The sequence below is a fragment of the Ovis aries genome, chromosome 21, assembly GCF_016772045.2.
Source record: "Ovis aries strain OAR_USU_Benz2616 breed Rambouillet chromosome 21, ARS-UI_Ramb_v3.0, whole genome shotgun sequence".
Classification (NCBI taxonomy): Eukaryota; Metazoa; Chordata; class Mammalia; order Artiodactyla; family Bovidae; genus Ovis; species Ovis aries.
This window is the reverse complement of record NC_056074.1, coordinates 22,097,971-22,124,183: the sequence shown is the minus strand read 5'-3', so window position 1 is coordinate 22,124,183 and position 26,213 is coordinate 22,097,971. Positions and strand designations below refer to the sequence as shown.

At 43.8% G+C, this 26,213-nt stretch overlaps 2 protein-coding genes across 6 annotated transcripts in view; both read left to right on the top strand.

The window, feature by feature from the left end:
* The first annotated feature begins 2,922 nt into the window (after positions 1-2,922).
* On the top strand, positions 2,923-16,947 carry HTATIP2 (HIV-1 Tat interactive protein 2). 3 transcript variants are annotated; one of them, XM_042237715.1, is made up of 6 exons: positions 2,923-3,091; positions 3,765-3,960; positions 5,869-5,976; positions 14,676-14,813; positions 15,312-15,373; positions 15,951-16,947. In XM_042237715.1, exons 2-6 carry the CDS (start codon positions 3,766-3,768, stop codon positions 16,174-16,176), a joined length of 729 nt encoding a protein of 242 aa, XP_042093649.1. In that variant the 5' UTR covers positions 2,923-3,091; position 3,765; the 3' UTR covers positions 16,177-16,947. The 3 variants fall into 3 exon arrangements, with proteins under 3 accessions (XP_042093649.1, XP_042093648.1, XP_004019496.3); XM_042237714.1 differs by lacking the exon at positions 2,923-3,091 and adding an exon at positions 3,212-3,238; XM_004019447.4 differs by lacking the exon at positions 2,923-3,091 and adding an exon at positions 3,269-3,423.
* Positions 16,948-20,712: 3,765 nt separating this feature from the next.
* PRMT3 (protein arginine methyltransferase 3) overlaps positions 20,713-26,213 on the top strand; it is a 138,455-nt gene continuing 132,954 nt past the window's right edge. For 2 of the 3 annotated variants that reach the window (XM_004019444.5, XM_060403971.1), the window contains exons 1-5: positions 20,713-20,839; positions 21,062-21,185; positions 22,764-22,846; positions 24,426-24,475; positions 25,120-25,222. In XM_004019444.5, the coding sequence (XP_004019493.2) occupies positions 20,812-20,839; positions 21,062-21,185; positions 22,764-22,846; positions 24,426-24,475; positions 25,120-25,222 (388 nt within the window). In that variant the 5' untranslated portion in view covers positions 20,713-20,811. Of the gene's footprint in view, positions 20,840-21,061; positions 21,186-22,763; positions 22,847-24,425; positions 24,476-25,119; positions 25,223-26,213 lie in introns of those variants that run through there. The other variant, XM_012101765.4, reaches the window with a different exon arrangement.

The window sequence follows — 26,213 nt, the reverse complement described above, 5'->3', positions numbered from 1 at the left end:
ATATGGTTAGAGCTGGCTCACTCATACCACATTCACATCTTGGCATAAGGAAAGGAGAAAAGGGAAAGGGAAGGGAAAGCAGGTAGTTTTCTTATTAAAATGTGATTTGAGTGCACACATATTGTCTCTGGTTGCAGCTAATTGGCTAAAACATTGTCACATGTTCAAAGAGACTTGCAAGTGATGTTGGGAACTATAGAATATAAATGGTCAGCCATGTGGCTTGATAAAACTCAGAGCTCTATTGTTAAAGACAAGAAAGACCATGTAATATCCAGGGAAATGACTAAATTTTTAAAAGAGCAGGTAGGAGAAATCCTTGGTCATTTCTGTCCTAGGTGTTTAGCTAAGAGTAATGCAAACCTGTGTCCACAGAAAGACAAGCAGGTAAATGTTCATGGAAGTCTTAGTCATAATAGCCAAAACCAGGAAACAGACCAAATGTTCATCAACAGAATGTTTAAACGTGTCATGGGCTATTCATCCAATGGACTATTACTTAGCAATAAAAAAGGAACAAAACTGCTGATACGTGAAGCAACCAAGGTTGATTTACCCATTTAGCATAGTAGGCACAGTGCCCAGGCCCATGAAAATGTTTTCTTTTAAAATCAGAAGGAAAAAATGAACTTTTAGGTTGATGAAAATGTTTTATTACATAATTATATTTGTCATTATAGCAACACAGTCATAGGAGATAAATTTTATTTTTTATGAAGGAAGGGGCTCATTGAAGTGCATAGGATCCATGAAAGTCATAACACAGAGCTACAAACAATAGAGATGAATCTTAAAAACATTACGCTGAGCAAAAAACTTGAGATACAAAAGAGTATGTGCTATATGATTATATTTAATGAAGTCCTATAACAGACAAAACTAACCTACTGACAGATTAGAAAATGGTTGCCTTTGGGATGGAAGGGATTGAAGGCACTTTCTGGGGTGACAGAAATGTTCTGTATCTTGTTTCTAGTGGTAGTTGTGAAGATGAATACACAATTGTCTAAAAGCATGGAATAGAACCTTTTCCATCCATGCCGAAGAATTGATGCTTTTGAACTGTGGTGTTGGAGAAGACTCTTGAGAGTCCCTTGGACTGCAAGGAGATCCAACCAGTCCATCCTAAAGGAAATCAGTCCTGAATATTCATTGGAAAGACTGATGCTGAAGCTGAAACTCCAGTACTTTGGCCACCCGATGTGAAGAGCTGAGTCATTGGAAAAGACCCTGATGCTGGGAAAGATTGAAGGCAGGAGGAGAAGGGGATGACAGAGGATGAGATGGTTAGATGGCATCACCAACTCGATGGACATAAGTTTGAGCACGCTCAGGGAGTTGGTGATGGACAGGGAAGCCTGGCATGCTGCAGTCCATGGGGTTGCAAAGAGTCAGACACAACTGAGCAACTGAACTTAACTGATTTTATTGTATATTAATTATGGCACAATTTTTTAAAAAAAGAGAATTAACACTACAATGCTAATCATCTCTGCAACAGATTTGATTAATGAATTCTTGAGGCAGTGTTAGCTGGCATGGTTTCAAGTTGCCTTTTAGCAGAAAAGCTCTAGGAACTCTAATAGAAGAATCCCACACTGTGGCAGACCAGCAGGGAAGGAAACACTCCGCCTTGTATCAGTTAAGGTTTTTGGTTGCAAGCAACAGAAGATAGCTCTGGTTAGCTAAAGCAGAAAATGAAACTATTGCCAAAAAAAAAAAAAAAAAGGAAAGAAAGAAAAGAATAAGAGGAAGTATAATAAACAGCCTTTGAACATGGGCAGGAATTAAAGAAAGTGAAGCAACCAATCAGATCATCAGATCACTGGCAGATCCCAGGATGCCCTTATTCTATACAGTTGCTCTGTCCAACCAAACTCTATCTCTCAGCTTCCCACAGCATCATTGTATAACCTTCCAAAGTGAAAAACCTAGATGAGAAGTGTCTGACTGGCTGAGCCTAGGTCTCACCTGCATGTAAAATAACTCCCTGGCAGTTGGGAGAAGAAACATGTTTTACTTGACTTCTAGAGTAGGAGGTAGAGCCCTGTATCCCATTAATTTTGGAATTCCCTAAAATAAGACTTGGAGAAGGAAATGGCAACCCACTCCAGTATTCTTGCCTGGAGAATCCCATGGACAGAGGAGCCTGACAGGCTACCGTCTCTGCGGTCGCCAAGAGTTGGGCACAACTGAATGACTAAGCACAGCACAGAATAAGACTAGTATTTGAATGCTGGGCAGCCAAAAATTACCAAAGTCCACAACACAATCTATCTCTGTTGTACAGGTTCTGGCTTATGATTCTAACTCCTGTCCAGGACTTCCAAAATCCGGGACAGGCCCAGTGTAGATAGCTATGTCCTAATCCTGGTGGCTTAGATGGTAAAGTGCCTACAATCCAGAAGACCAGGGTTCAATCCCTGGGTTGGGAAGATCTCCTGGAGAAGGAAATGGCAACCCACTGCAGTATTCTTACCTGGAAAATCCCATGGATGGAGAAGCCTGGTAGGCTACAGTCCATGGGGTCGCAAAGAGTCGGACACGACTGAGCGACTTTACTACTTACTAATCGATGGATCTTGGCTCCGAAGAGTGTACAGGGGAACGGGTGTAGAAGGTTGCTCTGGCTCAACCATCTAGAACCTAAGCAGGGAAACCTGTTGTACTGGTGAGATAAAGTGAGAGCCGGAATTGCATAAGAGAAATATTTGAAAGGCAGAGAGCATGGCAGGCCTTGGTGATTAATCTAGAATGTGGAAAGACCTGCCAAAGGAGTCAAAGGGGAGAGTCCGAATTTCTGACTTGAGAGGGAAAGGGTGAAGACTGTGCAAATGAACAGACAGTGACACCCAAGAGAGGCAAGGAACAGACTGGTTTTACTGCTGTTTGGGGGAGGCTGGAAGGGAAGGGTTACATTTTGATGTGAATTCAAGATGAAGATGTTCAACACGCAGTTGACATTATAGGTTTTGAAAAGGGTCAAACGCAGGTCAAGGCTACTGGCCGGAGGCCTTGGATGCAGGCCAGCTCAGCCCAGGGAGTGAGGAAGAACGCTGGAGAGAGGGGTCCAGAGATGCCTGACATTGAGGTAGAGGTCTCCGAGCTTTCTACCCAGATGGGCGCGGCCACGTGCTCAAGGCGCGCGTGGGCCGCACCCTCCGACCCCCACCGGGCCCCATCCCTCTGGGCGGGGCGAGCAGCGATACCCGGAAGTCACCCGGAAGACGAAGTCCGGGTAGGCGTCGAGCTGGGAGGGGCCCCAGCGAGGCGTGCCAGGGGACGAGGAACGCGGGGCTGGAGGGATGGCCGGATGTCCCGGCCCGCATCTCTGAGCGCCGCGGCTGCGGCGGGGGTGGCGGCGCTGGTAGCCGCCTTGCTCCTGCTGCAGCCCGAGGACGTGGGGCAGGGGGCCAGCGTCAGGTAACCCCTCCGCTTGGGGGACCGAGCTGGGCTCAGCACCCCCTGTGGTTGGAGGAAGGAGGGGCCGGAGTCGGGGACACGGGCTCCCTGGTACCGGCAATTTGTGACACCTGGGTGCAGCCCCTGTTCCAGCCCCTTCTGAGGTGTGGGTTGGCTCAGGTGTGGGGAACGGCCAGGGCGCCACACCCTGCCGGTGACTCTGCACTTTCCCCTGGGCCTAGACTGCGGAGAAGAATCTTACCTTCCTCCTGACCAACCCACACACCCACCCTTGTTACGGGGGAAGCACGGCCGCCCCTTCAACGTCCCGAGAACAGCACCTGTTAATGTTATTTCTGCAGCATGGCCGAGACAGAATCCCTGCCGAAGCTTCGGGAAGACTTCAGGATGCAGAATAAATCCGTCTTTATTCTGGGCGCCAGCGGGGAAACCGGCAGAGTGCTCTTGAAAGAAATTCTGGAACAGGGCCTGTTTTCCAAAGTCACGCTGATTGGCCGGAGGAAGCTCACGTTGGACGAGGAAGCTTATAAAAACGTGGTGAGTATTTGAGCTATGACTCAAAAGTGTCCCCGCAGTGTTTCTGCAGGATGAGGGTATTTTCTGCTGCAAGGCTTGCTTGCGGTGGCCCCAAGAGGTGTTCGGGCTTCCCTCAAAGCTCAGTTGGTAAAGGCTCATTGCCTGCAATGCATGAGACCCTGGTTCAGTTCCTGTGTTGGGAAGATCCCCTGGAGAAGGGAAAGGCTACCCACTCCAGTATTCTGGCCTGGAGAATTCCATGGACTGTATAATCCATGGGGTCGCAAAGAGTCGGACACGACTGAGCAACTTTCACTTCACTTTAAGAGGTGAAGTGTGACCACGATTGGTCTGTGAGAGGCTTTACTGGAAGCTGGATTGTATGTCCAGGTGGGCTTCCTCCTCACTTGAACAAAACCCTTCTCTCAGTCCAGACCCCCATAAGGTGAAGCCTAGGTGAAAGGGAGGCCAGGGACGAAGAGAAGAGCCACGTTGCCAGGGTTCTCCAATATGGCTTCTAGAGAAAACAGTCCTGTGACCTTGGGCAATTTTCTCAACCCCATTGCTTGTTTTGTTTACCTGTCCACTCCATACTAATGTCAGTGAATCAGAAGATGGTTTGTGGAGTGGGAAACACTTTCTGGCTCTGAGAGGTGCAGTTTTTCAGCTGCAAGAATTTGCCCTGCCTGACTTCTCAGGGCTGCAGGCTTGTGTCTGTAAGTTGAATCATGCTTTTACTGTCACGTCCGCTTTGTTGGTTGACCCACTGATACAGCAGATTGCAGTCTGGTGCTAATCCTCTAAATAGCTGAAGCTTGAGCTTGGTGGAAATTTGTAAAGGGAGTAATTTGTAAACTGCGGTAAATTAAACTGTGGTGTAATTCTGATCTCTCCAACTGTTCGCACAGGTTTCACAGGTGGAACATTCCAGTTAACAACTGTCTAACAGATAAATGTCCTTGACTCCTGCAGGTCATTTTGTATATGTTTTTGGTCTCTCAGGATTTCTCTGTTCTAAATGGACATCTTTGTTCAGACTTAGGCAGGTAATATGTGATCTTTATAGTCTGACTTCATGGGCCACGAAGTCAGACACTTCTGGCCATTAGAAACTGAAATGGTGTTCTGTGCTTTGATGGTTGAGTTCTGTTGGCACTTCTTTTGGTCAGGCACTTTCTGTAAGCATTCCTTTCTTCAACATTGGGTACAGTGCCAGGAAATGCTTTTGAAAGAGAGGAAAAGCAACATTTTATGTAAACTCCTGGATCATGGGAACTTCTGAAACTTTCCTTTTTAAAATTTCAAAGCAAACTTACAAGGTTAGATGGAGTGTCATGAATATTCATAAGTGTGAGAATTAGCAAGGGTGCTTATCAAAAGTGCAGAGCTGGCATGAGACCTAGGAATATGGCTTTTTGTCAAGCACCTGCTGCCTGATTGTAATGCTGGTTTAGACAGAAAGATTATCTTTCACATTTTATTGCTGAAGGAACTGAGGCATGTGAATAACTCGGCCAAAATGATTATCATGCCTAGTAAGCAGCAAACCCAAGACTCAAACCTGGGTTTTGAGATTCCAGACGCCATTTCCTTCCTTGACATTATACCTCATTGGTATTTCTCCTGGTAATATACAGAGAGGTCTTTTATTTTTTCCAGAGAGAAAATTATATTTGAACCTGACTTAGAGCTAGATCACCTGTAGTCCAGCTGTGTGTACTGTAGACATTTAAGTACAGTAGACATTAAGTTTAAGTTTAGATTTATTGCTTTTTCTGGAAGAAAATGAGCTTGCAAATTGTGATGTTAAATGAATTGACTCTAGTAATATTCTCTCATTTATTCTTTAAATCTAGAGGGGGTATTTTTTTCCTGTTTGTTTTGTTTTAATAACATCAAGTAATATACAGCTATGTCTCTGTTGTCTAGAATCAAGAAGTGGTGGACTTTGAGAAACTGGATGACTACGCTTCTGCCTTTCAAGGTCATGATGTTGGATTCTGTTGCCTGGGTACCACCAGAAAAAAAGCTGGTGCGGTAAGGAAGAAATACACCCTTTTCCCTTTTCTCTTGTCAGTCACGTCAAAGATTCTATTTTTGCTCCCCCTTTTGCTTTAAATGTATATTAGCACTTAAACATTTAAGATTCCATGTGCTGCCCTAGTATTTGCTATACTTTGAATAGTACTGATAAATTCATCTTTCCTTCAACATAATCCTTGAGTTCATATCCCATCATAGATATTTCATGGTCTTGCCTTTTGCAAATATTGTGGTCACTCCATCCTCTGACTAAGGTTTGAGTAAAAGTAACTGGCTCATGCTCTTAGGAGTAAGTTTTTTTGTTTCTTTATAAATGTCTTAAATTGATCTCTCTTACTTGAGTGATTTGCTTCAACCTATTTCCATGCAGAGCCTTAAGCTCCTGCGCTAGAACATCAGAACAGAGGCACGATTCAGCTAGCTTCCAATGATGACTCAGCCTCCAGCGATGATTCAACCCCTGTGGTGATTCAGCCTTAACTGACGCAGAACTGTCTTCACACACATTTTATTTGCTTTTTAATGATAAATTGCATTCTAAATTGCGTCGGCCTCTATCTAGAAGTCAAACTTTACTATGTAGTTAGAAATCAAAGCTTACTATATAGATGCTGGGCAAGTGTTAATTCGTACATCTTATCTAATTTATACCTTGACTACAGTTTATCTCTCTGACAGAATTTACTTGCTGGAGTTAAACATGTCTGTTAATATGCAGGACAACAGTGGTCCCATGCGGGCTTACCATAGGTTTATAAACAGGCCCAGGCATCAGAAACATTCAGAGAACACACAGTTAAGAACTATTGATTTATACCAACCAAGAAGTTAGGCTCAGATGTATTTCTCTGGGCTCTTTGGGTGATCCAAAGAATAATTCTATTTATGCTTTCATTAGGGATGAATTTCCAGATTTTCTGTAGTTTTGCCATGTGCCCAGAGGAGCAGTCTGGTTTTTGAGTTCTTTGCTGAGAAGTGAGGATTATCAAGAAGTTTGACTCCCCCAGGAATTGGCACATCATCTCTCCTATGAAGGGTCATTTTCCTGCTGAGCAGCTCATGCAGTCTTTTCTGTCCCAGGGACAGTCACAAGCCTTGTGTCCTCTAAAAGCATGGAAAAATTTTTGTTCTAGTACACTGCAGGTTCCACGGTCTCAACTGCCAACCTGACTTTGGTGGTGACTCAGCAAAATAAAAAACACTGCATTAGGCATAGAGCGGTTGATTTTCATGACAGAAGGCAAATCTCATAGGGCTCTCCAGGGGAAGGTCTAAATTGTTTTATTGCATTCAAATTGTGTAATGCAATTTTAATCAGGATTTGGGTGTGTTCCCGATCTAGAATATTTTTCTTTTGATGGGAGTTTTTTCCCCACCCCACAGGCTGCTCAATACCTTTTATTCTCCAAACAGTTCGAAAAGATAAAAGTAACTAATGAGTAAGGAAAAGACTAGTAAACCAAATATATAATCTCAGAAATTAGTTAAGGCATAAATAGTTTAAGAAGATAGTGATAGGAAATAACCTGACATTTCCTCCAGAAAGTCTTTTTTGTTTTTAATTTGACACTAATTTAGATTGGATGCAATATAAAGCTTGGAGGTTGTGATAACGTAAGGCAGTTTAAAAGAAGTGACAGTTCACAAGTGGCTAGGTACTTGTTTGATGGGGGCCTCACCCCACCTGGTATTCTAGTCAGGAACCCTGTCTGTTGTTTTTTTTTTTTTAAAGGTCATTGGATGGCTTTTGCAAAGTTGGTGGCTAGCTAAGTGCTGTTCTGTAGCTGTTTTGTAACTGAAATAGCCCACATTTTCGTCTAGTACCCAGAGTTTCCAGTAGAGGAACTTCAAGAAATTCAGGATTTCTATCTCTAGTGTTGAAGTCATCTGAGTAGTCCGCTTATTTCCCTTTGACCTTCATTGTATTAGTTTGCTAGGGCTGTCATAACAAAAAATGATAACCCCCGTGGCTTAAACAACAGGAATTTCCTATCTCCCAGTCCTGAAGCCTGAACATCTGAGATTGGCAGTGTTGGTCCGTTTTGAGGGCTGGGAAGGAAGGACACTTTCCAGGCTTCTCTCTTTGACCTACAGATGGCTGACTTCTCCCTGTGTCTCTTCTCGTGGCGTTTTTCCTACATACTTGTGTGTGCATGCTAAGTCACTTCAGTCTGTCTGACTCTATGCGACCGTATGGACTATAGCCTGCCAGGCTCCTCAGTCCGTGGGATTCTCCAGGCAAGAATACTGGAGTGAGTTGCCAGGCCCCTCTCCAAGGGATCTTCCTGACCCAGGGGCCAAACCCGAGTCAATGTCTCCTGCATTGGCAGGTGGGTTCTTACCACTAGCGCCACCTGCCTGTGGCCAGGGCCAAAATTATTCTTTTCATAACAATACTAGTCAAACCATTCTCAGTATGGGGCTTCCCTTGTGGCTCAGACTGTAAAGAATCTGCCCGCAATGCGGGAGACCTGGGTTCAGTCCCTGGGTCAGAAGGGTATAGCTTCCTGGAGGGTATCCCCTGGAGAAGGGTACAGTTACCCACTCCAGTATTCTTGCCTGCAGAATTCCATGGATAGAGGAGCCTGGCTGGCTACAGTCCATGGAGTTGCAAGGAGTTGGACATGACTGAGCAACTACTGAGTATGACCTCATCTGAACTAATTACATCTGCAAACAAGGACACATTAACTGGAGATTAGGCCTTCAACATATGAACAGCCATAAAATACAGTCTACCAAGATTTCTATTGACACTGGTGCTAGGGTCTGTTAGCCATCTTGAGCTGTTTGGAAAACCATTTCCTTTAGCAGCAGCTGGTGAGATGCTGATCTTTTCACATTCACACACCACAGTTGTCTAATCAATGCAGGGACTTCATGACCTGGCCCTAATCCAGATGTGTTGTATCAGAATCTGAGGTTGAAAGCCTGTTTTTAATAGGCTTCCTGGGGGGTTCTGATGCAGCCAACTCTCTTCTTCTTGTTGGGCCTGCTTTCAGGAGGCATTAGGCAGTATTAGTCCTCCTCACCTGCTGGTTTTCCAGGTACTGTTGACCCAGATGACCTTCACATTGCTTTGGTATGTAACTTACGTGCCAGTGAAGTTTGAAATATCACTTGGAAACTAGATCTACATTGGCTGTAAGTGAAGTGCAGAAAACTCACAGGTGCCACTGAGAATGGTGCTTTCTCCTTATTAAGAGAAGGATTTGGTTAGTGAGTTTGAGGGGGGTGTTATTGTAGTTTCATCTTTTCATTTATCTCCTCACCAGCTCAGCACAGGATTCCAAAGTCCAGGCTTTTGGAGTCTATCAAATGAACGGTGCCATTAATGTGATTAACACAGCTACTGTCATGTTTATTAGGCATCATTGAAGTCTCTGGGCTTCTGATTCTAATAATACACTCTTCTAAACCCGGCACTTGCACACTGCTGTGGGCTGAATACAGCCTGCCTGTTTTTGAATAACCCTTGAGCTAAGAATGTTTTTATATTTTTAAGTGGTTAAAAATTTTCAAAGAGGAAAAATGTGTCATGACACATGAGGATATAAAGAATTCTAATTTCTGTATCCATAAATAAAATTTTACTGAAATAGTCTCATACTTTATGTATGATTAATGGCTACGTTTGCACGATGATGGCAGAGCTGTGTAATTACAGTTGTAAACCTATAAATATTTATTATCTCATCTTGTACAGGGAAAGTTTGCCAGCCCCTGTTGTCACCTCTACTGTTTTCTTTGATGTCTAGAAGGGGACTTCTGAAGTGGTGAGGTCCCAGATGGTTCAGGGAACCCAGATTATAGGGTCTGTTTGGATACCGAGTGGCTGTGGGGCCTTGAGTATGCCAGTTAGCTCCTGTGGACCACTGCCTCCTTGTCTGTGCTGAGAGGGAGGTAACCACTGCAGCTCATTTGGCCTGCAAAATTCTTTGACTTTTAAAACACAGAGAAAAGAGTGCCCCGAATGGGAGAAAAAAAAAAAAGTGTGAGAACATGGAGATTGACTTAGGAATCTCTGTAAGATTCTGTTTTTCTCTCCAGAGCTCCTTTGCTCACCAAGACCTTGCTTCCTACTCTGTACATGAAGTACAGATGTGCTCTCCAGGACAGGAACAAATGGGGTCTCAGGTCATACTGTCCGTTGTTGGTCAGCATCTCTTTGGTTTCTAGTCTAATTCGTAGAGTTGGATTGAAAAGGGAGTGGAGGAGAAAGAATCGGAAGCAGAAATATGGCCAAGTGGACCCTTTGCGGGATGATAGAGCCTCCCTTCTTGGAAAAGATTCTTCTTGACTTTGCATCATTCCTGGTGCTTGCTTGTCATATCAGTCAATATTGAAATGCTGTGTCAGGATGAATTATTCCTAAGGCACAGTGTTCCCAGTGTGTAGGCATCGGCAAAGATTAGAAAGAATACTTAGTAGCTTTGGATTGTCATAAGACTTAAAGAGTAATTAGAGAATTTGTCTCCCTAGATGTTTGTGGAGCTCTCAAAGCTCTCTCTGCTGTGTCATATAAGTATATTGTGTTTATTCTTTTGAGCAGGTACTGGAAAAGGAAATTTATAGTGGCAATTTATTTAATCAATTCGTTTTTCTAGAAGGACCCTGATTCCTGTCTTAGAGTAAAACACACCGACTGTGGATTGTAAAGACTCAATAATATAATGGATTTAATGCTCTCAGAAGAGACGTCTTTTTTTTTCCTGCTATATGGTTAGGGAAACGAAATATGGTTTTTCTGAAAATTGTGTTTCTGCGATATGGAGTAGCGTGTTTTAGTTTGTTTTTCTATTGCTTTTTTATTTGAGTTGCTGGAGAATAAGAAAGGGTGTTAATAATAAGATTTTAAAGATAGCTCCCTTCGGTCTATAAACAACATCTTCCTCACTCCAGAGAAAACCAGCTGTGTGTCGGTGTCTCTGACTTAGTCGCTGGGATCCGCGTTTAGTTTGGTTTCCAAGTCCTTGAAAGCCGTTGACCCCTTTGCTTTTGAGTTTCATTCACCAGCTAAAAGGCCACGCATCAGGGTGGGGGAAGTGAAATTCAGTTTGTGGGCTTGGAAAAATGCGTATTTATAATCAGCTTGAGAGCTCAGAGGATTTGTGAAATTGTTGTGGATTAACAGCCATTGATTGCTAATAAAACAGTATTTCGCTTTGTCCAGAGAACAGCGGTGGAGAAAGGTATGGGCACCTTGTCAGCAGGGCCCATTGAGCAGGGCTGACGGGCCAAGCGTGGGGGTCGCAGCAGCGGCGTGGGTGCTCGTCCCGCAAGGGGCCCTTGCCAGCCCTTCGCCAGGCGGGTGACAGGAGGGACGCCAGAGGCTGATGGCTGGGGTGCTATTGATGTGCCTTAGCTGACTAATCAGATTGAAAAAAGTCCCATGGTATTTATGTCACTTTAATTTTCATCAAACAATCGGAGACGACAGGACTCTATTAAGGAGAGGTTGATCCAGAACTAAAGCCAAATAAATTGGGGTCTCAGTTTAATCAAATTATCCCTTTACCGGCCCTGGATTAAGTGAGAGGCACGGCGTCGGTCTAGAGCCTTGTGATTGGCTGAAGCTTTCCCTTATTTTTAAAGATGCTGATGAAAGAAGAAACATTTTTAAACAGAGATAGTTCTAATAACCCTTCAAAGAAATAGCGCTAAACCAGCAGCAGCAACAAAAAGGAATTCCACTAGTCACCAGGGTAATTTTATTGGAAATCATGGACCTCCAGTATTATCATGGAAATCCAGTATTAGGATTGAATCTCAAAGTCTACAACACAAAAGGAGATGGGGATGATACCTGGCCAGGAGTTAAGGTTATATCATCTAAAAAAAGGAAAGGCAAAGGAACAACAGACCTGTCCTGCAGGTCGTGGACCTGGTCAAAGATTCTCTGTGGGGAGTGATGAGAAGAGAGGACAAAACAGGATTTTGGGGTAACAGTGATGCTCTGTTTTGGGGTCTGGGAGCTGGTTGCAGAAGATGTTTAGTATATGAACACTTTATAGCCAGTCCTATACTGAGAATATGTTTTCTTTTATGATCCACTGCCATACAAAGTCAGGAAAGTTCGCTTGGGCCCCTTGTTTTAGAATTGAATTCTGTATTAGTTTCCTATTGGTGCTGTAACAAATTCGCTCAAAGTTAGTGGCTTAAAACAATGTAAATTTATCATCTTCTGGTTAGCAGGCTGATGTGGATTTTGCTGAGATAAAATCAAGGTGTTGACAGGGCTGCATTCTCTCCTGCAGGCTCTAGGGGAGAATCCATTTCTTGACGTTTCTGGCTCTAGAGGCCATGGGGGTTCATGGTCCCTTCCTCCATCTTTAAGACCAGCAATGGGGGATCCAGTGAGCCTCACAATGCCTGACTCCAGCTTCCTTTTCTGCTACCCTTTTCCACTGTAAGGACTCTTGTGATTACATTGGGCCCGCTTGGATAATACAGGATAACCTTTTTCAGCATCAAGGTTGTTGTTACTGAATGTTGTTGTTCAGTCGCTAGGTCGTGCCCAACTCTTTGCGACCCCATCAAACTGTGGAAAATTCTTAAAGAGATGGGAATACCAGACCACCTTCCATATCTCCTGAGAATCCTGTATATATAGGTCAACAGTTAGAACCGGACATGAAACAAAAGACTGTTTCAGACTTGGGAAAGGAGTACTTTAAGCCTGTGTATTGTCACCCCACTTATTTGATTTATATGCAGAGTAAATCATGCAAAAGCCCAGGCTAGGGTGAATAACAAGCTGGAATCAAGATTGCTGGGAGAAGCATCAACAACATCAGATGCACAGACTATACCACTTTAATGGCAGGAAGTGAAGAGGAACTAAAGAGCCTCTTGACGAGGGTGAAAGAGGAGAGTGGAAAGGCTGATTAGCAGCCATAGGTTGATTCTGCAACCTTCATTCACCTTGGCCATGCAGCATCTAACACAGTCACAGGTGTGGGGATTAGGATGTGGGCATCTTTGAGGGGCCATTATTCTGCCTACCACAGCAATGAATTAGTCCTGTCATTAGCTGGAGATGGTGTGAGGTAAGAAGGAACATGGGTACAAGTGGGAAGCCCTGCTTAGAGAGTCAGGAATTTGCATCCTGCTCTCATCTCTCTCACTTGTTAGCCGGGAGTTCTTGGATTGCTGGACCTTGTGGTCACGTCTCCACAGTGAGGGGGTTGGTGGTGATGTTTCCAAAAGTGCCTTCTATCTAGCCTATGAAAGATACATATATTTAGGGTCAATAACTACGAGAGGGCAGATTTTTTAAAATTTATTTATTCTTAATCGAAGGATAACTGCTTTACAGAATTTTGTTGTCAAGCATCAACAAGAAGCAACCTTAGGTACACCCATGTCCCCTCCCTCCCAAACCTCCCTCCTATATCTCCCCCCATCCCATCCCTCTAGACGGTTACAGAACCCCTGTTTGAGCAGATTTTTAATTAAAAACAACAAAAAAAAAATCATTGGAACAGTAATTCAGCCTTCAGATTTGGAATCCTCCTTATGTGTAACTTCATTATATAATCGTGGGTACTTGTGAAGTTCAACTTCAGTGGACTTTAGACTTCTTTTCAGTTGTCCTGAGTTTGAAGATGCCTGGCTTTGTGGTGGTCCCAAGAAACTATTACACGGAATTTGCTTTTCTGGATACAGGCATGTGTCCTTCAGTTAGACCCTAAAAATAAAAATGAGTCCGTATTCTCTTGTTTACACCATCCTCTCCCCTCCTCCTTTGATTGCCTCTTATTTTTTTCCTAGTTGGATTTGCCTTTTTTCCTGCTTTCACTGGACTTATATTCATTCCAGTATTTTTGGATGTACTGGTCGTGTGCAGATGCTGAGATGTGAACTAAGAAAGATCCAACTGCTACCCTCACTGGACTGAGTCTAGATCAGGGGTCGCCCAACATTCTTAATTATATGTTGTTGTTTATTCAGCTCTTTTGTGACCCCATGGACTGTAGGCTACTAGGCTCCTCTGTCCATGGGATTTCCCAAGCAAGAATACTGGAGCATGTTGTTGCCTTCTCCAGGGGATCTTCCCAGCCCAGGGATCGAACCCATGTCTCCTGCCTGTCACGTAGATTCTTTAACACTGAGCCACCTGGGAAACCCCCCTTGGTTATACATCTGTCAGTAAAAAATTTGCAGATGCACTCCTTACTAACATGTGAAGTATGTTGTAAAACATACATAAAAGTTGGAAGTTAAATAGACTTCATTGTCATAGTGCCTGGATAGTGTCCACAGCCATTCTTCTGAGACACTCCCACGTTAAAGTTAACACTGAAAAATACAGAGGAGACAGGAGGAGGGTGGTAAGGTTGTAAGCGACTAAAGACAAAGAAACGTGAGGCTAAACACTGTTTGCAAGCCTGATAGTATTATCGTTCCTTTTGTTCCTTGCAGATTTGCTCGGTGTCTGTGTTTCAGTGTCACTGACCTTGTTTTTTCATCACAGTCTGGCCTTGCTACCGAAGCTGGGACATCCATCCTGAGCGTCTTATCGGAGCCCTTCCCAGGGTCTGAGCCTGACGTTCATGTTTTACTCGGGTTCATTTTGCTTGGATCCCCTCCCCTCCCCACCGCAGGACTGCTTACCTGCCACCCAAGCTGAGGAGTAATTTTTAAGGCGAACTCACAGCTGTTTGGAAATAACTCATTCTTTTTGCCCTTAGGAGGGATTTGTCCGTGTTGATCGTGATTATGTCCTGAAGTCTGCAGAGCTGGCGAAGTCTGGAGGGTGCAAGCATTTCAACTTGCTCTCCTCTAAGGGAGCTGATAAGTCAAGCAATTTTTTATATCTGCAAGTCAAGGTTTGTGCTTGTTTCTGTCTTTTATATACTTTGGGGAACCTTGGCTTTTTGGCAGTAATAACATAAAATGTTAGGTAATACCAAAATGCATTAAATGCATTATGTTATGCATTTTTTATAGCTGCAGGGACTGCTCTTTTGCAGGGATATATTTAGTAATCAAGAGTGATATGAAAGATAGTTCCCAGTGTCTTCCCCTTTGTTGATTATCTGGTAAGCATGAAATGAAAAGTTGCCATCTCTGGTATTGAAGATAGGCTCAGAACCCTAGCATCAGAAGAGACTTTGAGATAGTTCAGTGCATCATTTTTCATTTTCTACTGCATGTCATCTCTTCCTTCACTTTCCAGACTCTAGAGTCTAAAACTCTGGAAGAGGATATTTACAAATATTGAGGCCTGCAGAAGCAGATTGTCTTTAAAACCCCAAGTTACTCTTGTTGTTAGCATTACAGCAAGTCAGTCTTGATTACATACTAAACGTTTCTTTTGCTAACAGGGGGAAGTGGAAGCTAGAGTTGAAGAGTTAAAATTTGATCGTTACTCCATATTTAGGCCTGGGTAAGTATTCCTGCTGCCTAGGAGTACCCCTTTAAGTTGGTTATTCTATAGGAGCTGGTTTTTCATTTGAAGAGACTAACAAATAAGATATCTATGATGTGAATAGAAGTTGTATGGAGGGAGAGCACTTCCTTGAAGAACCCAGCTTTGGGCTTTCAAGAAAGGGGTAGATGGTTGTTGCTGCCACCTTCAGAATAGTCTGGAATTTCCTGGGTAGCTTTTGCTACCTTCTTCAGAATCTTCTTCATGCCCAAATAAGACTGTTTTCACACTGGATTGGTGTTTGGGCTGCCCTAACATCACAGAATGGGAGGTTACCAGTCCAAGATCAAGGTACCATCAGGGTTAGTGTTGGGTGATGTCTCACTTGGGGTTAGGGCTTTAGCATGAATTTGGGGATGTTCAGTTAACATCCTGTATGGTCTGAGCCTCCGGGAGATAGGGGAGGACAGGGAAGCCTGGTGTGCTGCAGTCCACGGGGTTGGAAAGAGTTGGACATGACTTAGTGACTGAGCAACAACACAATGGTCTGAATGCAATTTACCATCTCTTCCCCTGCTTTCCTTTTTCTCTTCAGAGTTCTCTTATGTGATCGGCAGGAATCTCGCCCAGGTGAATGGCTGGTTAGGAAGTTCTTTGGCTCCTTACCAGAATCTTGGGCCAGTGGGCACTCTGTGCCAGTGATAACTGTGGTCAGAGCAATGCTGAACAACGCGGTGAGACCAAGCGACAAGAAGAAGGAACTGCTGGATAACAAGGTCATCCATGACCTGGGGAAAGCCGATGACTCTCTCAAGCCATGACCACACTGGAGAAATGTTTTTTTTTTTTTTATTGGCAGACTCAACACCTACCAGATAATTGGTAATTTCAGAGTCTAAAAAAAAAATGTGCTTTAACTATGGTTTTCAGTTTTTGTCCAGTCAAAAAGTTATTGTGCTCTGCCTCAGCGTTTTAGAACCTGGGGCTCGAACCTTGTGGCTTAGATGGTAAAGAACCTGCTTGTAATATGGGAGACCCCAGGTTCAATCCCTGGGTGGTGAAGATCCCTGGAGAAAGGAATAGCTACCCACTCCAGTATTCTTGCCTGGAGAATTCCATGGACAGAGGAACCTGGCGGGCTACAGTCCATGGGGTTGTAAAAAGTCAGACACGACTGAGCAACTAACATTTGCTTGCTTGTACATAAGTAGACATCACCTGGGGAGCCTTTCAAAAATAGAGACCCACCAGCTCTCTGGTGGCCTAGTGTCCGGTGTTCTGCACAGAAATAAGAGGTTCATAGGAGGGCCTGAGTCAGAATTTTCTGACTCAGAACTTTTGCGTTATGGGCACAGAAATCTGTTTTGAATCTTAATGTTCTGATGCCACTGGCACAGAGGCCAGCTTTGAAACGCTTTTCTGCAGAGTCACAGCAGCAGTGCACACTTTATGTATCATGCAGATGAGTTCTGAACTAAAATTGTTGACGTTTGTGTCTCTGAGTTACCCTGTGCTGACTGCGTGTTCATTGTGTAAGTGAACGTTGTGCCTTACTACTTTTGGATATATAATAAAAGTTATTATGTAACCGAGCTTATATAACTCATGGGAGAATTAAATAATTAATATGAACGGACAAGTCGTGGGTGCCCTTAGATTGCCCAGGTTTCATTTGGAATATGCAGTGTATTGGCCAGTGGGGTGATAGTATAGCAGCTAGTATTTATCAGGTGATTGCTAAATGCCAGCCTTTATGTGTGCTGTCTGTCCTTTAACCCTCCAAGCAATCCTTATAATTCATATCATCCCCATATCTTAGATGGGGAAACTGAGGCTCACTGTGGCTAAGTGCCTTGCCCAAGGGCCCAAAGCTAAAGCCAGAAAATAGCAGAACCAGGATTCTAACCCAAGTCAGCCTGAATCCATAGCTTCTGTTTTCAGCCACTCGGCAAGAGGGTCCAGTATCCGTGTATTTCCAGGAAATTCCACCTAGGAATTTGTTGTTACTGGATCAGTACATGCCAGGGATGCATAAGATAGAAATATCTGGGTTTCTCTGTTGGTCTAGAGTCTCTCTCATGATTAACCACAAAGTGTTCACATAGCCAGTTAACATGTCTCAAAGAGCTTCACTTTAAAAACTATGGAGAAGGAAAGGAAGATGCAGAAGGTTAAGTCAAGAGGAGCACACATCACGGGGCGAAGGGTAGCAGTGAAATTTGTCTTAACTTCTGTGCTGGGGGAAGCCGAGCAGTGAATCTCAAGCTTCAGTGGACGCCAGAAGATAAAGGCTATCCCCTTTAATGGGTGTGTGTGTGTTGTGCTTAGTTGCTCAATCATGTTGGACTCTTTGCGACTCCACGGACTGTAGCCCGCCAGGCTCCTCTGTCCACGGGGATTCTCCAGGCTAGAATACTGGAGTGGGTTGCTGTGCCCTCCTCCAGGGAATCTTCCCAACCCAGGGATGGAACCCAGGTCTCCCGCACTGCAGGTGGATTCTTTACCATCTGATCCATAAGGGAAGTGTGCACGCGTGCATGCACGTGTCTGTCTTTAGAAGGTATTGGATATTCCCAATGTCAGTCGTCTAGGAAAGAGGCATATCTTAGGATGGGATAAGATCTTGGAACGTGGGCTTTAAGAAGGAGGTAGAACATCTTCCTTCTTCATGGAGGGTGGGTTTCCTTTGGGGCTTAACTCTTGAAGAGTCTGTGTGTTTGGGTGATAACAAGCATGGGCTGCAAGAAGTGTGTCATGAAGTGAGGGGACCCCATGAGGATATCTTGAGGCTGGTGGGCTCTAAAAGCAGCTATACCCAGTGCCCAGTTTTAAATTATTCTGTTTGTTATTTCCTTACCCACAAACCTTCTGTCGGGTCTCAGTGAAGCGGGGAGATAGGAGAGGGTCTGTGTTTTATCTTTGGAGTAAAGAAAAAAGCTGCTCCCTGCATTGTGGTGACAGATAAACTTCGGACCCTGTCACTCCTCTAGACCAGGTGTTATTTTGATTACTGTTAACATGGAGTTGTTCAGTCTCTTACGCTGTTCATGTCCGACTCCTATGCAACTCCATGGACTGTAGCCCGCCAGGCTCCTCTGTTCATGGGATGTTCCAGGCAAGAATACTGGAGTGGGTTGCCATTTCCTTCTGCAGGGGGTCTTCCCAATCCAGGGATCAAACCTGTGGCTCCACTGAGCTACCTGGGGTGTTAGTGGGATTTAGCACATTTTCCTCCAAATGTTATGCAGATGGGAAAGATAAGCCTTGCTGGAGACTGTGTTGGAAGGATGAAGGAAAAAGCTGGATGAGCCCAGTTAACAAATGACTTTGAATTCATTAGTTCATTCAGTAATAGGTGCCACTTCTGTGTGCCACTAGACATGTAGGCAGTGGGTTTACAACAGTAAACAGTGAACAGTAAGTCTAACCTAGCGAAGCCAGCAGATAGTCTGGCAGTATCCTATAACATGGGCTTCCCTGGTAGCTCAGCTGGTAAACAATCCACCTGCCATGCAGGAGACCCGGGTTTGATTCATGGGTCGGGAAGATGCCCTGGAGAAGGGATAGCCTACCCACTCCAGTTTTCTTGGGCTTCCCTGCTGGCTCAGACGTTAAAGAATCTGCCTGCAATGCCAGAGACGGTTCAATCCCTGGGTTTGGAAGATCCCCTGGAGAAGGGCACAGCAACCCACTCCAGTATTCCTGCCTGGATAATTCCATGGACAGAGGAGCCTGGCAGGCTGTAGTCCGTGGGGTTTGCAAAGAGTTGGACACGACTGAGTGACTAAGGAAGGCAGAGTGGCACATCCTGATATAAGGGGACCTTAAAACTAGTATTTGATGGATTCTGTCCCCTAGGGGTTGCAGTAAAAGGAGTAAACTTCAGAAGACTGTAGCAATAATACAAGGAATTCTCATTAAGGATTTCTTTTGTTCACTCCGCAAATTTATTGAGTAGCTACTATAAGTTAGGCCACATATTATGTGCCAGAGAAATGAAAGTAGAGACATGGCCCTTCCCGCATGCTCAAACAGTACTGTGGCTAAAGACTGAAAGAAAGGAAAAGGGGCTTCCCAGGTGGCGCTAGTGGTAAAGAACCCACCTGCAATGTAGGAGACAAGGGTTCGATCCCTGGGTCTGGAATATCCCCCGGAGAAAGACATGGCAACCCACTCCAGTATTCTTGCCTGAAGAATCCCCATGGACAGAGGAACCTGGTGGGCTACAGTCCATGGGGTCGCAAAGAGTCGGAGGCGACTGAAGAGACAGCACACACGCAGGTGCTAAGAAACTGACTGGATGCTGCTAGGATGGCAGTGGAAAAGTACTTCAGAAAAATGGTCTGAGACTTGCCGGCGAAGACAAAAGTACCTCCTCTTCAGTAGAACTTTGTTATCACAGACAATAGAGATGGGAAAATGGGTAGCACCAAATGAAAGGCTGGAGTGAAAGTTTAGTCGCTTAGTCGTGTTGGATTGTAGACTACCAGGCTCCTCCTCCCACGAGATTTTCCAGAGAAGAGTACTGGAGTGGGTTGCCATTTCCTTCTCCAGAGGATCTTCCTGACCCAGGGGTCCAACCCAGGTCTCTCACAGGTAGACAGACTCTTCACCGTCTGAGCCACCAGGGAAGTCCCTGGAGAGCGGGGCCCACGGAGGAGGCATGAGTTGAGATGTTAGGCAAAATTAGAGCCTGGCAGGCCACAGCAGTCAGTTTAACTGGATAAATTTGTGCCAAGCCCAGTGCTAACATCTGGTACTAGAACTTGGGACATATACTTCACAGACAAAACTGCTTAAAACAGCCCTTCAGGCTTTGGCCCCTGGTACATTCCATTCAATGGTCTCTGCAGTTCCATTTCCCCAGTCGCACCCCAGAGGCGCCTCGGGGCCTGAACCAGGGTGGAGTCCCAGGCTCTGGTCTGCGCTTGACCTCCGCCACCAGAGGGCGCTGCAAGCAGATCGCCCTCTACTAGCCGCTCTTCCCTCGAATAAGGGATGAACTAGGGGAGCAATGAGGGCTGTGGAGCCGCTGTTGGCTCTGGGCTGTAGGCGAGGGCGTCAACGCTAATGCCTGCCGCAGCCCGAGGAGAACACAAAAACTACCTACAAGCTGCAAGGCCCAACCCAGGCTTCCGCGCACATTCGGCGTGCGCTGCGTCCTCCCTGCGTTGGCCGGGGAGAGAGGGGGGCGCGGGGAAGAACCCCGCCCTCGCCCCGCCTACCCCAGCTCACGCGAAAGACGCCGCGCACCTGAGGCCGGAAGTGCTCGCGAGCCGGCGCGCGCGCTCTCGCGTTTCCTGGCGTCCCCGAGGTTTCCCCGAGCAACCGCGCCGCTGCGCGCTCACGTTACTTCCGGGATTCCCGGGCCGGCGTTGCTCTGAGGCGGCTACGCGCGCGCTGCTCCAGCCGTTCCCCGCCCCGAGGCACGCTGGTCTCCCAGGGCCGCCCCAGCCATGTGCTCGTTAGCGTCAGGCACTACCGGTGGGTACCCCGAACCCTCAGCGTGTAGGCCGCGCCGCCGAGGGGCCAGTGAGAGCCCCTTTCTCGCCCTGCGCCCCGGTCGGGGCGGAGGGGCCCAGCGGAGAGGGACGGGGAGGTGCGGGGGGGAGGGCCGGCCGGGCCCAGAGCCGTCTCCCCTCCCTGCCCCTCGTGCGCCCGTTTAGCACTGGTGTCCGAGGCCGTCTGACCGTTTGCGTGTGCTAGGCGCCGCGGAGGAGGAGGACCCTCCAGGCCTGTCGGACAGCGGAGATGAGGCCAGCTGGGAGGATGAGGACGATGCGGATCTCCCCCACGCCGAGCAGCAGACCCCTTGCCTCTTCTGTGACAGGTTCGTCCACCTCAGCGCCAGGCTCTGGCCCAGCGTGGCCGAGCCACGTGGGTTTTCGTGGTCGGTTCAGCTGGAGTCTGTAACCCGAGTGGCTGCCCTGGAAATGTGGAACCCGTGTTTGGGAGTGAGGGTTTGTCCAGAGGGAGGAGCCATGAACTGGAAGCCAGGTTACAGTATTGGTCTTCGACGGCCTTTAGTTTCCCCTTGTGTAAAAAGTGTTCTGGACTGGATCTGTGGTTCCCTAATCTGGTTGTCACCTAAAACTCTTAAGAAAAAAAAATAACATGCTAAATTTTGCACCTCCGCCCTTCTAAATCAGGGTTAGTGTCTAGGAATCTGCTTTTTAACAAAGACTATCCGAAGTGATTCTAAAGAATAACAAATTTGGGAGTCACTAAACTAGATTAATCCCTCAGAATCCTTCCAGCTCTTCTTTCTGTATTTGTTTGACAAGTAAAAAGCTTTTCAGGTGTAAATAGTTCATTTGAACCATTTAAAGAATCATCTTTGTTAGAGGATCCCCACCTGTTGAAGGTGAAGGAAATTGATGTCTTTTTCGCTTTGTGAGAAAGACATGGCAATACCAGTAACTTGTTCAGAGTGTTTGTCTTATATCCAAAATAGTGTTCTTTCCGTTTAAAATTCTGCCTCTTCATCTCAACAAGCTTTGACTTTGGCTGCTTCTCTGGGCAAGTGCGGATGAAAGAGGACTGATTGGCATTGACTAGTATTACTTTAGTAAATGTTTTACTAGTGCCCCCTGAATTTGGGCATGGTGCTGATTGATGGTATATTAGCTTCTCTTGATTTCGTCAGTTTCCACATGTAGCCTCATTTGGGTAAATAAGGGATGTGTGCATATACTCTAGTCACAAAATATTTATTGAGTATCAGGGAGGTACTTCTTTGTGGTAGGCTGCTTAAATACTACAAAAATAACCTATCTTGGTAAATGTTTATTTAAAACTGCTGCCTATGTGCGAAGCATAAAGATGTGTCTCTGTTGTCAATTCCTAACATTGTGCATCCTTCAGTTTTGCAGATAACATAATAAAGAAGCTTGGGCCTCCCAGTGTGTGTAATGCAAATCCTTGTGGAGCACGATAAGACCACTTTTTGAAATATGGCACTTTGGAAATATGCCAGTTATAAAATTACGTTTTATGCTTTATTTCTAAAAGATGTTTGAGCTGTGCCAGTTCAGAGCCTCTGAAAACAAGAGTTGATACTTTGAGGGAAAAAGAGTCTTACATGGGGAATGTTCATGTCTTGAGAGAGAGATTATCAAAGGGATTTCTCTCTCTCAAAAGCTTTGTGATAAATTAATTACTGTTGTTTGGCAAATTAATCTTGACCTTTAAAGGACAGTTTGTTTTAGGTGTAAAATGGAACTCAGAAGTACTAATTCTCTTTAGAAGTGCTGGGATCCTCTTTACAGGTGGTTTTTATTATTATTAATTGGAAGTAAAACTGGAAACTTGTAGAGTGAGGGGGAAAAGTTTATATCTGATTAAGTATGAAATCAGTACTTAGAGTTGTTAGGGGACTATTCCATGAAGCTATTGCTTGATTTTTCAGGTTATTTACATCTGCTGAAGAAACATTTTCACATTGTAAGTCAGAACATCAATTTAGTATTGATAACATGGTTCATAAACATGGTAAGTATTTTTTAGAATAAATAAAATTTTAGTAATGAAATTCAAATTCAAACTTTATGTTTTTCCACATCTTCTTTTTCTATACAAGTCTAATATAGTGAAACATATAGTAACAGTTTATGAAAATAAGGTGTTTTTGGCAAGTGGTTTTTGAGGAAATATTAATAAGTCATTCTTCTAGATAAGAGTCACTGTATTTAAGCTTAAATTGGCTTCACAGCTAGAAAGGGAAAAAAATCGCTCTTGGCATGTGATTGCATTTTAGTCATTTTAAGAGAAGGGGGGAATATTAGACTAGGGAGAATAAGGGTATAGGTGGACTTTGGAAAAGGAGGCAGATCATTATGAAAAAAGACAGTGTACCAGCTCAGAGCACAACACAGGCTTCAGGGCATAGGAGACTGAATTTATAAGGAGTTCAGTAAGAGTATGGAAGTAGGGAGTGATAAAGTTAAGGTGGTAGCCAGAGGTTCAGATGATGATTCTGTTCTGACTTGGATCTAGACATACTTAGAGCCTTCTGCTTTAAATAAATATTGAAGAGCTACAGTATGATACTAAAATTAATTCAGTAGAGAATCGACTTTTTGGTCCCTGTGTTTACTAATAACTAGAAAGGACATTACTGAAGAATAGCAAATGGGCAGATTTTAGGTCTTGGATACACATATGATGCAGTTATGTTTGTGAACCAGAAGTTCAACTGCAACTATTTTTGTAAGACATAAAGTACTGTTTCATTGTTTGTTTTTTTTTCATATTTCTAATGTGCCTTTTAAAATTGGCATCATGCTTAATATAATTTTATGTTTTCACTTATCAAATAGGGGTTTTGTATGTTGTTATGCGTATGAAACACTTTCGTATACCAGTATGTTCTCGTAACAGTCTTTTGCCAGCGCTTTCCTGGTGGCTCAGCGGTGAAGAATCCGCCTGCAGTGCAGGGGGCACAGAAGCTGCATGTTCAATCCCTGGGTTGGGAAGATCCCCTGGGGGAGGGCATGGCAACCCCCTCCAGTATTCTTGCCTGGAGAACCCCACGGACAGAGGAACCTGGAAGGCTGCAGTCCGTAGGGTTGCAGAGTCAGACGTGAGAAGTGACTTAGCACAGCACATGTTCTCATAACAGTCTTTCTCATGACAAATAATAATTGGTTGGACATGCTATTTGCTCTCCCTTATTTTAAATGCTGCTTCATTTCTGAAAAGATAAGAATAGATACAAGCCTTATTGTTTTTTCATTTGTATCATTTAATTTAATGTAAAAGCCAGTACACTTTGTATACTCTGTGTCTTGGCAAAATGATAGTTTGGTAGATGCTATAAAAATTGGGAAATTAGAAAATTTGGCTCTCATGTCAACTGCCAAATACTTGGTAAAATCTAGGGCCTAATTTTCCTTACTGGTATTTTTCTGAGAAGAGTAGAATTCTAAAAATTCCCGTTTTGTAGAAATGCAAGGAAGGCATTTAAAAATTTGTCATCTATGGCTGTTGTCTCACCAGAGAAGCATCACTGGAGCAAGTCAATGAAACAAAACTCATGTTGAAATAAGTGACTTTTTTTTTTCCCTTTTAGGACTTGAATTTTATGGATACATTAAACTGATAAATTTTATTAGACTTAAGGTAAGATGGTAGCTTAATTTACAGTTTCGTTTAAAACCTAAAGAAATACTGCAATTATTATCAGTGCACCCATTTTTAAGAGAACATGAAGAGCTGCTATATAAGGAAGTGTTTTAAATTTGACACTCATCATATTGGAATCCTGGACATTAGGAACTAGCACAATGCATAGCACCAGGTAAATACATGGTGCTTACATACATACATAAGTACCATACTTATGTGTGGTATCATACATACTTACCATACTCAAGTATGATTTTTAATTGCATGTGAGAGATGAATCAGTATTATGTGGCAAAGTAATTCAGTGTCAGATAAAAAATACAGTCTATGTAAAATCAGAAATTTCTGATTTCTAGTGTGGTTTTTAAGTGCTTTGGTTGCTCTTTTTTTAAACACTTTCTTCTGGTTAGTTGATATTTATATTGCCATTTCCCCCAAATCCAAACAGTATAAAACTGTGCACCGAAACAATTAAGCAGTCATTCAGACAAGTTAATGGAATGCCAGGTTAACACAGATTCATTTTAAATAGCAATTGTGTATTAATGTAGATATGTTTTCCTTTTTTAATTTTCTTTTGGTAAGGGGATTGTGTGATTATGTACAGTGAAAAAATATGCAATTGATTTTACTTCCAGAATCCTACAGTTGAATATATGAATTCCATATACAACCCAGTGCCTTGGGAGAAAGAAGAATATTTAAAGCCAGTATTAGAAGATGACCTTTTACTTCAATTTGGTAAGCTGAACATACGGCATCTACTTTAAAGTAGGGTCATTTGTTATAGCAGAATAGTGGTTAGGTTTTACAGGAGATATGTTACCTTCTTGATTCTCGAAAGACCTTTTGGGTAGTTGGTTTCAGTAGGATAAGTTAAGTCACTTGAAAAGTGAGTCACACTAACAATTACCAGAGAGGGCTATGAGCTTGGGATAAACATTGTGTACAAGATGTTTGGAAACATAGGAAAATTTAAGAGAGTAATTTTTAGTTGGCAGACTAATTTTTAATGTAACTCAAATTGACAACTTTTAAATCTAAATTTAAAAATATAAATCAGATATAATATTTATTAGATTTAAGTAAATTTAGCAATATTTGCTGCTTTTACCTCATCATCAGATGATTGACTTTTCTTAAGATATCTAATTTTCAGAGCTGTTGTTTTGGTGTAGAGCAGACTCCATGCAGATTCTCATGGGCTTACCCATGTACACTAACTCTTAAGCCTGCCTTGTGGCAGGTTCACTCATTTCTTGACTGTAGCTTTCTTTCTGAGTTATTTGCTCTGTGCTTTGGTTCATTCCTTACTGAACTGGAATCTTGTGAAAATTCATTTGGCTTCTTATTCGTCCTTTATGGATCTAATTTATTGGAGTTCATGATTTATTATTGTTATTTTTTAATTTATTACTTTCTTTCATGTTTCTGTGCCAGTTGGGTGACATAGAGGGTTGCTGTCTTTAGATCAGCAAGACTGTTCTAAATAGACACATACTGTCACAGATAGCAGTTTGACAATATATATTTGAGCAGTTCTCTGATAAGTGAGAACTGTGGGGAACCACTCCTTTCCTTAAGAATTACCATTAACAGGAGTTGTGTGGCAGTGTGATGCTGTAGTAAGAACCTTAAAGTATGATTCAGGGACTAAGTGACCCTGGACAAAGCGCTTACACTTTCTGTTTTTAAGTCTTCATCTGTAAAATGAGAACTTGGGCCAGATTTC